Raw genomic sequence first — 13,182 nt, forward strand, 5'->3', positions numbered from 1 at the left:
TAGTAGGAGTAGGCTTGCTGTCTTGCTGTTGTTGTTTTTATTCTCTATTAATCGATTCATTAGATTTATTGACGGAATCTTGTCAGGAAGGCTATTCCAAAGAAACGTATCAGTTTCGTTTCTATCTTATGCCGGTGCATTTTGATCGTCTTAAAGAGAAATCGTGGGTGGAAAGCTATCTCGGCGGACACAACGACGCAACGATCTGCCTCGAATAATCTCGGAGGACAGTCTGTTTACGAAAATTTAAACGAGATCCGCTCGATTCTGGGATTCCACAGGATTTACCGAGTCCTTGGAGTACGCCACGGACACGGAAGAGATTAATAGAATGCCGCACGGTACGCGAAACCGCAGGAATCGCAGGGGTCGCAACAAAAGGCGGCTTCAATCCAACCCGATTCTCGAAAGAACCACCGCCACCGCCACCGCCACCGCCACCGCCACTGCCACTGCCACCACCACCAACAACAACGACGACGACGACGACGACGACGACGACGAGGACAGCGTCGTAGAAAATACAGAGAACGTCGGAGCTTGGAATTCCGCGTCAACGAACGACTCCTCCACGGAGATTACCGTACAGGTGGACGAAAATAAAGCAGAATCAACGAGAAACGACGAGAATAAATGTAAGAAGAGAAAGAAAGAAAAGTATAGAATCCGAAAAGGCAGCACGGTGCAGCCTGTGGTTAAGGTTGTGGAGATCAGGACGATCAGCAGCTTGCCGTTGGCGGGTAGGATCGATCACATTCCGGGAGTCGGTATAATAGAGACAGGAAACAAGGACAAGACGGTCGAGAACGCAGGAATAATGACGATCAGCGAGCCTTTAGAGACGTTTGGTTTGCCGAGCAAGAGCATCGAGTCGTCGAGGAGCAGTAATCGGCAGCGGCTGCAGATACACGACGTCAGCGACTGCGACGTAGAGACCGACAACGTTAAACCGGTTATCGTGGAAATGGAATCGGACGTGGAGAAAGAGACGCCGGAAAGTAGCAGCGGTGGTGCTGTCTCCGTGAGCCAGGAAACCGATTTCGAAGAGTCGGGGCCGAGATACTCCGAGGCGCGGCACGTTTGGGACAGCGTGATGCCAAAGGAGGTGGAGAGGAAATTGAGGAGCTTTATCGAGGAGCTGAAATTGCCGACGTACTCGGAGGACGTCGAGGAACCGTGCAACTCGACGGACCAGCAGAAACTTCTCACCACGACGTACAAAAAGGTGAGAAAACGCGCGGCTCTCGAGTCCTATTACGCCCACTCTCAGGCGGCAAACAGATTCCTGGACATTATACAGGAGGAGGGCGAGAAGCTCTCCGAGGACGAGGAACAGCACATCAGGGATTTCATCAACGAGGAGATTGGAAAGTATCGAAGGGAAGAGCGTCGTTTCGAGAGAACGAAATGGGACGCGGAAGCAAAGGAACCAGTTCAAATAAATATTTCTCACAAAGATACAGAGTTATCGAATTACGCGAGGCAAGACGAGATGATGTTGGAAACGGAGGAGTCGAAGGTTACGGAAAATTCTATTCCCGAAGGTGACGCGCTGTTTCGACAAAATGAACGCGAGGAAAAATGCGAAAGAACGTTAGAATCGAAAAAGGAGACTTTGATAAAAGAATCGCTAAATGTGAACGATATCGCAGAGAATGTTGAATCGAACAAAGGGAAAGAAGAGTCACGGATAAAAGAGGAAGTGATAGAAGGCGATTCCGAAACACAAAACGAGGGAACCGATCTTGGAGAAAATTCGGAACCGAATATATTTATAGAAAATGAAACGTTTGGTATTGATACGGGTAACCAAGTGGCCAATGCATCGTCCGCTGTTAGCAATATCCTCCCGGAATCGGAACCGCCAAAGGAACAACAACGGCGTCCTCCGACGCCGCCAAAGAGATCGTCCAGCCTCGTGGACGTCGATCTCGAAGAAAAGTCGAATAATCGAGTTCCCGACGACGACGACGACAGTCCTCCGAGTCGTCCCCCTTTACCCAAAGAAAACGTTCTTGTTCCGGACGAGCCACGATCGGAGACGTCGATCGAGAGTTTGGTGGAGACTCTGTCGCGCAGCGCGTCCGAATTGCCCGAAAATATTCGTCGGATCGTCGATGAGTTAAGGGCTCGGGGGACGAAGGCTTGTTTCGAAAGTGACAGCATTGCCGAATTGCGCAATTACGTCGAGAACGGCGCCAGCCTTGGCGATGGAACAAGTCTTGAAATAACGGCTGACTACACGGATCGAAAGATGCGCGAAAAATGTTGGCCGCCCAAGTCGACGACAACGTCCCAGGCGAACGGATCATCCGCGAAGCCAGCGAAACTTATCATGGAATCGTCGTCGGACGAAACGGCGCTTGATAAGGCCAAAATTGAAAGTGAAACTGCTGCAACGCGCGAAAAACGATCGACGGATCAACGATCGCATCGAGAGGAAAAGCACGTTTGCACCAAAGTTACTAAAAATACAACAACGAGCAGGAAAAGGATCGAATCGCGAGAAAATACGTCGACGAGCACGAAGGAGTTGACGACGAGCGAGGAAGAATTTGAGGAAATCTACAATTATTCGAGCTCGAAAAACGACCACGATAGACGCGGCTCGGATGAAAGTACCGAGCGTAATGATTTTTCCGCGATATTCGAGCGCATGCTAAATAGTAAAGAGGAGGAGAAGGAGGAGGAGCAGCATGTCGACGATAAAGAAAAGCTCGAGACGAGCGATTGTCAACCTCAAGACTCGTCGAGCAGTACGACTTCGTTGAGCACGGTAAAGTATAACCCGATGGAGGCGTGGCAGACCGACGTTTATTCGATAATAGCGGAAGAAGCGAGGAAAAGTAAAGCGAGACGCGATGCACGGAGAAACGACGAATCGTCCAGTCTGAAAAGCAAACTTTCATTGTTGAAAGGAGGAGAGGAGTTGCAGAATGTCGCGAATGGACACGAGGCTCCATTGTCTCCGGAGCCTATACCTTACTCGCCCGTGGAAGATTTGTATTACGTCCCGTTGAACAGTGGCGAGAATTACGCCGAAACTCGCTCGGAGGAAGCAGCAACAGCCACGGCTGGTCCAGAGTCTCTGAGGAATCTCTGCATCAAACGAATCTTATCGATGCCGTACGGCGTTCGAATAATCGACGAAATAACAGTGCCTAAATTTAACATCTTCGAGAGTCTTTGTTCTATTGAAAAATTTGCTAACAACGTAACGAGAAGCGAGATTAAAGGCCCATTAAATATGCATGATCGGCAGATCGAACGAGCTAAACTAACAGCTTCGAAACGTCCCGACTTGTACGAAACTACTGTTTCAGACCAGACTAAATTCCAAACGATGGAAAAATCCTTACCGAGTAAACGGAACTCGAACGCGTGGATGGGCCTGGTCAGTTCGAGGGACCCGAAGCTTCTCGTGTGTCTCTCGCCGTCGCAGCAAAAGGCCGCCGTTAAAACGAGCGCGGATAATTTGTTGGACCTGCACAACAAGTTCCTAAACAGGCACAGTTATTACGAGGAACAGCCGCCAGCGTGCATTCCGGTTCCCAAGTACAGAGTCGAGGTACGACCTGCCGGCGAAATCGACCGGAAACCGACCAACAGGCTACTGGAGATTATCAAAGAAAACTCGGACGACTCCAACAGTCTCCAAGCCTCGAAGCATTCGAGCAAGTCATCGACAAGAAAATCGACGAGATTCGAGGAAGGTCGGGTAGATCGGGAAGGTCGGGAACGTCTCAAGGTCACTCGCCTCTGCGACTGGTTGAACCTTGCGAGACGCGATCCCGTCGATATCTCCTGCCACGCGACATCTCTCTCCGATGATTTATTAATAGAACCGTCGGTCGAGGGAGAACAGCTTGATAATAAGGTCCGTTATGGTAGTCGTTTCGACGTTGCAAAAGAAACGAATACCGTTGGTAGTTGGCCGGAACCGCCTGTCAGGAGCTCGACGCCGTTTAACAAGAGCCCGATTATGTTGAACACCGCCCTGATCGACAGATCGTCCATCGTGCCGGACACCGCCGGGAAAAGGACGCCGCCTCGAAGGACTATCGATCCGCGTTACAACGTGAATCCAGCGTTGATCGACGACAGAGTGCAAGTGCCGCCGCGAACGAAACGCGTGGTGAACGTCGACAGGTCATGCATCGACACCACCAGCATTTTCGACCAGAATCCTCCCAGGTGCCACCTGGAGCCGCGCAAGTACAAGAACGCGGACAGTTTTAAGCACCTGACGGCCACGGAGATCGTGCAGAATCTGAAAAAGCTTCAGACCGACGAGGAGGACCCATCCGAGGACCACGGAAACTATTCCGTGCCGCAAGAGTACTTTGCGCAGCAGCTCAAGTACATAGAGCTGCTGGAAAATCAGCTGAAGAACGTAATATTGGCCGAGGAGGAGGAGGAGAAGGAGAAGGAGAAGGAGAAGGAGAAGGAGAAGGAGGCGTTCGAGGACTTGCGGACGCACGTCGGACAAAGGATGCAGGAGAGAGGTGATAAAGGTGCATCCGAGCTGGATGACGAGGCTCGGGTTACGAGCGAAACTTGGCACGATAAGTCTGAAAACGTGGAGGAAAATCGGTCCGAGACCACCGACAAACACGTACACAGACACAGACAGTTTCGGAAGAAGACGATTCGCGAGAACGGTTTTCACGGGGAGGAAACGCGCGAGAAAATCGATACCACGGAAGAGCGTTCCGTCATCACCAAGAAAACCAACGAAACCTCCAAGAGAGGAGAAGAAGCTGAGATACCGAGGACATCCGCGGTCCTGCCGAACGGCGAAGCGTTTCGTCGAAGGATGTACGACGAGTACGTGCACAAAGTGCTCGAGAGAGAAGAGAGGAAGCATCACAAAGTGGTAAAGATCAGCACGCACCAGGACATCCGTAAACCCAGCGAGACGTCCAACAAGAGCGACATGAGCGCCGTCGAGAAAGAGTTTATAGAAAAGGCAAAGAACAGACTGAACAAATTCGGGATCGATCTCGACGGAAGCGAGGCTAAAGAGGATGAAAAGCGCGAGGCGAGGAAACCGAAACTGGACGAGGAGGAGGAGAAGGAGGAGGAGATCGCTATGGCAAAGTGTCTGATCGACGGGAAGGAATTCGAGGATGCGAGAAAATTGCCCAAGCATTTGCAAGAGTTCCTCGAAATATCCGCCACGTCGACCACCGACGACGGTGAGTTCCGTGGAAATCGAGGATTGCTGTGTTGTTCGTCGTTTAGTTTCTTTTTTTTTTTTTTGTATGCTGGCATTGAATGTGCCCCGAGTGCTCGAGTGTTTCGCCTGACTTTGGATTTCAGAGATCGCTACACCGTGTCGAGAATCGAATACGTAACAGTTACTAACTCACGTTCATAGACGTATTCATGATTTGCATTGTCGTAGGTGTATCGTGCTTGTCCTCGCTAACGAAACTACGAGTCCTCGTTACGAGTCCTCGCTACGAGTCCTCGCTACGAGTCATTCCTTACTATTTTCTCCACTTTTTACTCGAAAATAGTTCTCTTTTCGTTCGAGCATAGAAACTACTAGTAGGTACATAGATGCGGTCAAGATGAACATCTACCGCCCAAAGGTTTATTTTTCTTCGATGTTGAATAATAACGAGCGACTCAGGTTGGTCGGTTGCAACGTTCATGATTCATTCGAGAATGGGAACCTAAATATAGGTACCATCGAGAAATAGGCCAGCGCTCGTAGAACGTTTCGTCGCGCGTCCAGTTTCACGGTGGAACCCCACCGTCTCGTTTTTGGCTATTTCCGACCAATTGCAACACGACCTACTACATTCGCCGAGTTAGCTGAAACTCCTCGAGACCTTCACCCTTTCGGAACTACCTCGTTCTCGTAACAGCAACGAGCTTTATTTTTCTCCCGTTGCTCCGTTTCAAACCTACTCTCGCACACCTCTGCCTTTTATACATCCAATATTTACATCTCTGTATATTATATTTTCACAGCGACTAAATTTCTAGTCGATTACATCACACTGAATCTACTTTAATTACTTTACGCAAAACAAATAAAAACACAGGTACATGAATTCGTTTATACGTCTGTGAATCAATCATCTGTGATCGTTACTTACATAAATACACTCTGCTTTTTTTTTTGACGTAGCTTGGCAACAATTAACAAATTTACTAATACGATCGTGGAATATTTATGATAAATTTAAATGTCCCACTTCCCATGTAAAAATAGTCACATTATTTTCTTACCTATTCACATTTTGCTGCTCGCCGTAGAACATGCTTTATTTTTTCGATAATATGTTGTACTTCCCTGTTTCTGGATCGCTGAAAATAGAAAATTATTCACAGTTTAGATTAACGTAACCGGGCTCCTTCCAACCTTCTTAAATACATCACACGCAGAAACCGTAAATATTTCACGTGCACGCACAATTTTAACGCTTCCGAATCGCATTTTCGAGATTAAAGTTTCATTACTGCACTTTAAATATAATAAAATAAATGTATATATATTTTTTTTACGTTTTGGGCATGGTTTCTTAGTTAAAAGGAGTGGTTTTGATTTTGCGGCAAAGGAAAATGACAATGAGAGCGATCTGCTGCACGAGATTGACAGTGCTTTGAAAATTGGCAAAGGATTTCTATTGGGGAAAGGTGCGTCTCATGATTTTGCTTGGTTAAGTAGAGCATGCTTTTTTCGATCGAAAACATAAATAATATAAGGAAATAATATCGTGAACAGTAAGAAGGAGTTTCGAGTGTCTCCATTCCTAGTTCGAATTCACGCTCGTTTTTTCACACGTTCGTAATCGGTTTCGTGGGAGTTTTCGAGCGTTTCGACGAGTCGCGTCACGAGCCTATTCTAAATCGTCGGTTCTGCGTAGTTAAACGACGCAGAGCATCGTCGATGGCGGTGGTATCGCCGTCCGAGTTCCGAGCGTCGCGACGTCTCTCAGTCCTCGGTCGTCGGTCGTCGGTCGTCCTTCGAGCTTTTGGTTCGTTCTCGCGAGTTTCCGTCTCACCAGAAACCAAACACGTCACTTCCTGTCTAGCTATCATGCTGGAGAAAAGTGAGTTTACCGTCCGAAACATCGTCTGGCGATCGGGGCTGGAACAGAGCTTTGGGAAAAGTGCTGGTACGAGTGTCGTCTTAAGGATTCGTTCAACAGGTTGTCCTATGAACGCGGAAATCTGCCGTAAACTAGGACACGTTTCACCAAACACTTCCGCTACTCGGACACGTTCGATGGATTTTCCCGACTTTTTTCTTCCTTTTCGTTCCTTTATTTTCTCCTTTCTACCGACACTGCTCGGTTCTTTGTTTAAACGCGACCAAAGTTCGGCAAATATTTACTTCCAATTCAACGCGTACCAGGACACTTTTAGAGAAACCCTATTGACGACGATCGTTGGTCAATGACCGCGACCGCGACCGTGACCGAATTTTATCGGTCTCGACTTGTTCGTTCCAACATGGAGGATACTGACCGATTAATTCCAAACGTAATCTACGAAATATCTCGGAAAATTTCCAATGATTTTAATGTATGCAAACCGACGAGTAATTTGAAACATTTTCCAAGAGAAAAGTTCCTGGAGCGTAACAAGAATTAGAGTGTACAGTTTAAGAGTTCTTAATCTTTCTTTCTGTTCTCGGCTTTTTTCCATTTTTTCTCTCCTTTCTTACTTCTCTTTCTCCTTCGAAGCTCATCAAGCTTGCTTCTGTATTAATGGTCTGCACCGGTCTCCTAAAGAAGCAATTCAAAGTCTTTTAATGCTGTCTCCAACAGGAGTAATCATGGCATGCTTCCAAAGGTCACATTGCCCCTGTCAATGCGGATATCACCTTTAAATAGAGTATTTTAAATAGACAAAGCAATTGATAGACACATACTTTTTTCTCCTCGTTATTTTACTTCGTCGGTACAACTACTCTAAAACCAGCAAAGGTTCAAATATACTATCGTCTTATGATATCAAATTCATTTCCTTATTTTCAAAATTAATTACCTGTCTTTTCATTTCATCTCTATGTTTCGTTGTCGATTTTACTTGGAAAATAAAGATGGGTGAAAGTTGAATTAATCGCGATAAACTAGGTAAACAGAAACTTTCGTAAAGTCGAGGACAGCACAACTGTTGTTGACAACGACAGTACAAGTCGCGGGTGGTTTATCAGTTCCTGTAGAATTTCAACAGTGATCGCGAGAGTATACCGTTGTAATTATTTATTATTTCTTTTTGTAGTAGTAATTCCGACTGTCAATTGGATATGTTATTCCAATTATAACCGGATTCTTAAAATCCTTTTTAATATTTTCAGAGAACGTTATGTTCGCTCCCACGTTTAAAGCTTCGTCCGCAACACCAGGTAAAGTTGCAAACGAAACGTGTGAAACTAACAGAATGTTTTGTACTCTTGTGGATTGTACGGCTTTCTTTTTCATTTTTTTTTTTTAATGAAAGAATAAAGGACAATTACATTAATAGACTACACATTACCATAATCAGTGTGATCACGGTGGAAAAATAAGAATGAAAATTCCCTGGAATCTGAGAATTACTCGACCATTTTAATTTAGTAATTCTACGTAACATTGGAAATCAGACTGATCGGAATTATCGACGTAAATTTTCATTTCTATCCAGATATCAGGGAAAAATTCATTCTACATTTTAGTAATCAAGTATCCTCCAATTAGTAACAATTTTCCCTTCCATCATCTGCTTTCGTCGAATGAAATCACTTACTAAATTCTCTGTAACGGCTTCTAGAAACATTTTCAAATAGGATAAATTAAATTTTAAAAGAAAAACCACTGGTCTGTATAAAATTCGAAAATCGCTCAACTGTTTGAAAGTAAGCTCGAAACTAAGTTGTCGATGATCTTTTCGATATGACGCCAAGGGGAACTAATTGCTGGATAATTAGCGATGCCAGTGTGCATGCCAAACATTGTTTCAGGCCCTTTTCTCCGATCCGTTCGCGTAATGGAACGAGTAAAGCAGGGAGGAAGGAACGATTCTTTGTACATATAATACGCTTCCGTGGCCAAGATTAGCAAGTCTCCTACAGATCCCGAATGTTGATTTTGGCTCGTTCTCGCTGGACTCGCGTGGCCCAGCCACCCAACGTCCGTCATGGTGCAAACACCCTAAATACAGCTTTCTTCGACTCGTGTATAATTGTTATTTACTCGAAACTCGAATCTATCGTTCGATTCGATGATCGATAAACTGAACCGCGCGTAACAGTTGTTAGCGATCTTGCGTGAAATAGTAAAACGCGAACCAAGGTCTTTGAAACGTTTAGCATGCAAAATCGACCACATATTTTACACTGATTATTTCTAACCAGAAACAATTTAATCGAAATAATAATGGTTATAACAGTTAGGGTCCCTGATTAAAACAGTTGTATCGCTCGAACATCTGCTTAGAATTATTTAAGCTTTTTTTAAGAATTTCAAACGTTCGTGTACCACTGCCTATTGAAAGTTGTTGTTATTTTCTCCAGTCGTTTCTAACAATATGAACTCTGATTTGTTAGGCGTTTGGTCGCCTGGAAGTGAGCCACCACCACCACCACCACCCCCAAACGAGCCAAGCTCCGAACGAAAGGAGTCTGAAAAGGATGGTGGAATTCCAGCCGTCTGGGCACCTTCCAGCGCCGGAGCAAGCCCAGTTCCAGAAAGAAAGGAATTTCGTCCAGTGCAATTCGAAAGCCCTGTTCTAAGCCGCAAAAAGCTAACACAGCAAGAAGTAAGTTATCGAGATTCGCACCGTGGTTCTTTTCGTTAGCTCGTAAATCTGAAACGATTCTCCTGGTGGAAATTTTCAGATTACACAACAAGCACCACCACCTTGGAAGACCGAAGAAAGAAAAAAGGAAGCGTTTGAAAGTAGTTACGAGAACAGTTCACGAATCGTTAATTCGCATTCAGCACCTTCGCAAGGATTAAAATCGTTGGTTTCGACGCCCCGTTTGCCGCGTGCTCAAAACCCAACCATCACTCTACTGCAGAAAGCAAGAGGTGAGTCAGAATTGGAACCGATCTCCAGCAAATAACCATGCAAACGGTCGGAGGACAATTACTTTCAATTCCTGCATTATCAAAAAAATTGCTTTTATTTTTTTTATCCCAGAGGGACAGTTACCAAAAGGAGCAGCTTACTTGGAGGAAATCGAGACATCGAAACATCCTCCGAACGATGAAAAGCCTCTAATCAATCCGGGAGAGATAAGTGAGTACTTTGAACATTAAATCTACCGACACTTTGTGTATACCCATCCCTACCAAGACCGATCAAATGACCAATCTTTCGTTTTCTCTTTTACAAGGGAACCATATTCAAATTTAAAATCATTTTCAATTAAATAAACAATTTATAATGAAATTTTATCGCACACCAGTCGTACGATGAATAGGAATTGCCGAAACTTGTTTTGGTATGTAGCGTCAAAGTAAATGTAAAAATAAATATAGAAGACAGCATAAATGATAAAAGTAGTTATGGTAATTGGATAGGGGATGAAATGCCCTTTAAAATGAGCGTTCGTGAGAGTCGATAGCTTAATTAGTTCCGGAGATATGAGGATTTTAATTTCAAGTCGATCGGATGAGACCGAAGCCTTTGTTTACATCCGCGAGATCAATGAACTTTCTTACTACGGCCTTGCCAAGGTCGTTGACCGCACGTGACTCGTAGTAACTAGGTCACGCGACCACTCGGTCACCAGTCACGTGCGCGCGAGAGAGAGGTCCGGCGCGACGCGGCAGACAAAGACAGAGACAGAGACAGTCAAATTGGACAAAATTACCCCTTTACATAAATTACGATATCTCGAAAACGGAAAGTCGGATCGACAAAAACCAAAAAGCAATTTTAAAGGGGAAGGTTTACTGCTTCCAACGGCGGTGGAATTTTGAACAAAGCACTGGTAGTTTCGGAATTGCACGCGTCTAAACTTTTAGTATTTTCAATACGCGTTGTTAGACTGTTCCAAGGCAGTGGAAACTGAAGATTCTCTCCTTTCATCGAACGCTAACAAGAATATGATATTACATTTTATCCGGTTTTTTTTTACAAAGAAATGTAAATCGTTCAAGAGGTGAAATGACCAGTCGTGGTAGGTTTAGTGTTAACGTACAACTGATTGTTAATATTTTACAACCTGTACTGTGTACCATTAAAGTTTAACCATATTCGTGTATATAATTTTTCCGTAATTCCACGCGTTAGCTAATTACATATGGTAATTTATTTGTACCATGCGGGAAGAACGACGAGCGATGAACGTTATTGTAATGAATAAATCCTTGAAGATAAAATATTTTTCTCTCTGAAACTTTGCGCGGTTGTTTACGGCTGCATTGTGAAATTAAACTGATGTTCGCTCAGTCTACACCGTGAAGAAAGAGTACGAGAGCGAGCCAGAAGCGGAAAATGAACCGCCGAAGAAGATGGCCGATTTGGGTCCTCGAAAATTCGAGGGTATTGGCCCAACATCTAAGGAGGGTATTCCTCTTGTTTTAAGATCGGTAGGTCTGTAAATAGTTACTGAAGTTTTCAAGTAATCCGAACTTTACGAGCAAAAGGTTTCGATCGACATGTACTCGTTAAAATTTCTTATTAATCCTGAATTACATACATCTTAACGTTAGTTAGTATCACGTGTCATAGATTCGAGCAATCTGTTTCTATTTATTTAAATGGAACGTAATGTTTTCATGTCCGCGGTATCTGACTGGAATAAAAATATTTTAGGAAGTCAAGGAAAATAATCAAACAAAATGGTACAAGAAAATGTATGACTCGTTGCACCGTGCAGACAGAAATGGTAAGTTTGCGTGGCAAATAATACTGTCTAGCTTCAACAACGCTTACGCGAAACGAGAAAAAGTTTATCGAAAATTATAACAAAAATTAATACATACTACTAAAACTTTCTACGATGTTTGATTTTTTTTTTTTATTTTTATTTTTAATTATTAATAAATCTAATCAATGACCAATATAATAAAATTAATTTCATCGAGTTGGATAAAAGAAACGAAGGGATTGATGTTAAATCTCATTTTCAGATGACTACATAACCATTCGTTACAAACCAAGAAGAGGTGAATACTTGTCCGACATACGATCGACGGTTGAATAAAAATTGCGATATAAAAATACTAATGAACAAAGAGCTTAGTCGGATGATTAACACGCCGCAATAGTGGTCTTCTTCTTCTTCTTCTTCTTCGGCTGTTCGCGGTGTTCGCGGTGTTCGCGGTGTTCGGCGTGTTCCGTACGAGTGACTTTAATGTTAAAACGATGTTCTTAACGTGCGATGGACTCGTAAAACTTTTATGTAACACCGAGATAACAATTGTGATTGGTTTTAACGAAGCTAATCAATCGTTCCTGTGTGAAAGTAACAATAAATAATTCAATTTTAGGATAATCGTGTGCTACGAGTGCCCTTTATTTAACACTCTGCTATCCATTAATAACCCACATAATATTCGTGTCCATCTCTCAAGTCAGTCGGTACTAATCGAGTTTCTTTTTTTACACAGCTGCTATTTTGTTACATGGTACAGTATTATAGCAATCAGCTGCAACAGCTTAACAGAAATTTCATGTAAGAGACGTATTATAATCGTGTATACATCTATTACCTACTGATACGTTGATCGGTGATGGTCGAGCGATAGAATTAACATTTTCATGCATACATGGAAATGGTTTGATTTTAAGAAACAGGTGTCTATTTTCCAGGGACAAGGTACGGATACGGAAGCAGCAGCGGATACCTGAGCGAACCGGAACACCGATTATACTCTGAACGTTCTGCTACATTCGATAGTCGTCGACGTCTACGTAACAAGGAAAATGATTTCTACACGTCGACTATGCCCAGAAAGTAAGACGATAGACTAGATTAAGCAAGACGTTAAAAGAGAAAATACATTCTCGCAGACGTTTCAAACGTGTCATTTTGATCGTTTGAAAAGAAGAGTCGTGTTCTGTTTGGATTTCAGAAACGGAGCACTAAAGTACAGTCCAGATATTTATAAGAACCAACCAGGACGCATCGAGGATTACGAGCCTGGACGATCGTCGATCGCCGAGAAGGAAGCCAAGGAGGTAAGCGCATTAGAGCCTCAAAAAATGAATCCTAGCCCTGATAAATTC

General features: G+C 44.0%; 1 protein-coding gene across 6 annotated transcripts in view; it reads left to right on the forward strand.

Moving 5' to 3' along the window:
* LOC122403948 overlaps positions 1–13,182 on the forward strand; it is a 53,785-nt gene that overhangs the window by 14,665 nt on the left and 25,938 nt on the right. For 2 of the 6 annotated variants that reach the window (XM_043407762.1, XM_043407763.1), the window contains exons 6-15: positions 282–5,198; positions 8,321–8,368; positions 9,548–9,759; positions 9,839–10,031; positions 10,144–10,242; positions 11,401–11,540; positions 11,767–11,839; positions 12,084–12,119; positions 12,766–12,910; positions 13,029–13,134. In XM_043407762.1, the coding sequence (XP_043263697.1) occupies positions 282–5,198; positions 8,321–8,368; positions 9,548–9,759; positions 9,839–10,031; positions 10,144–10,242; positions 11,401–11,540; positions 11,767–11,839; positions 12,084–12,119; positions 12,766–12,910; positions 13,029–13,134 (5,969 nt within the window). Of the gene's footprint in view, positions 1–281; positions 5,199–8,320; positions 8,369–9,547; positions 9,760–9,838; positions 10,032–10,143; positions 10,243–11,400; positions 11,541–11,766; positions 11,840–12,083; positions 12,120–12,750; positions 12,911–13,028; positions 13,135–13,182 lie in introns of all 6 variants that reach the window. The other 4 variants (XM_043407764.1, XM_043407765.1, XM_043407766.1 and 1 more) reach the window with 4 other exon arrangements.

This window comes from Colletes gigas, unplaced genomic scaffold, assembly GCF_013123115.1.
Source record: "Colletes gigas isolate AHSC1104 unplaced genomic scaffold, ASM1312311v1 Colletes_gigas_Sc00085, whole genome shotgun sequence".
NCBI classification, from domain to species: domain Eukaryota; kingdom Metazoa; phylum Arthropoda; class Insecta; order Hymenoptera; family Colletidae; genus Colletes; species Colletes gigas.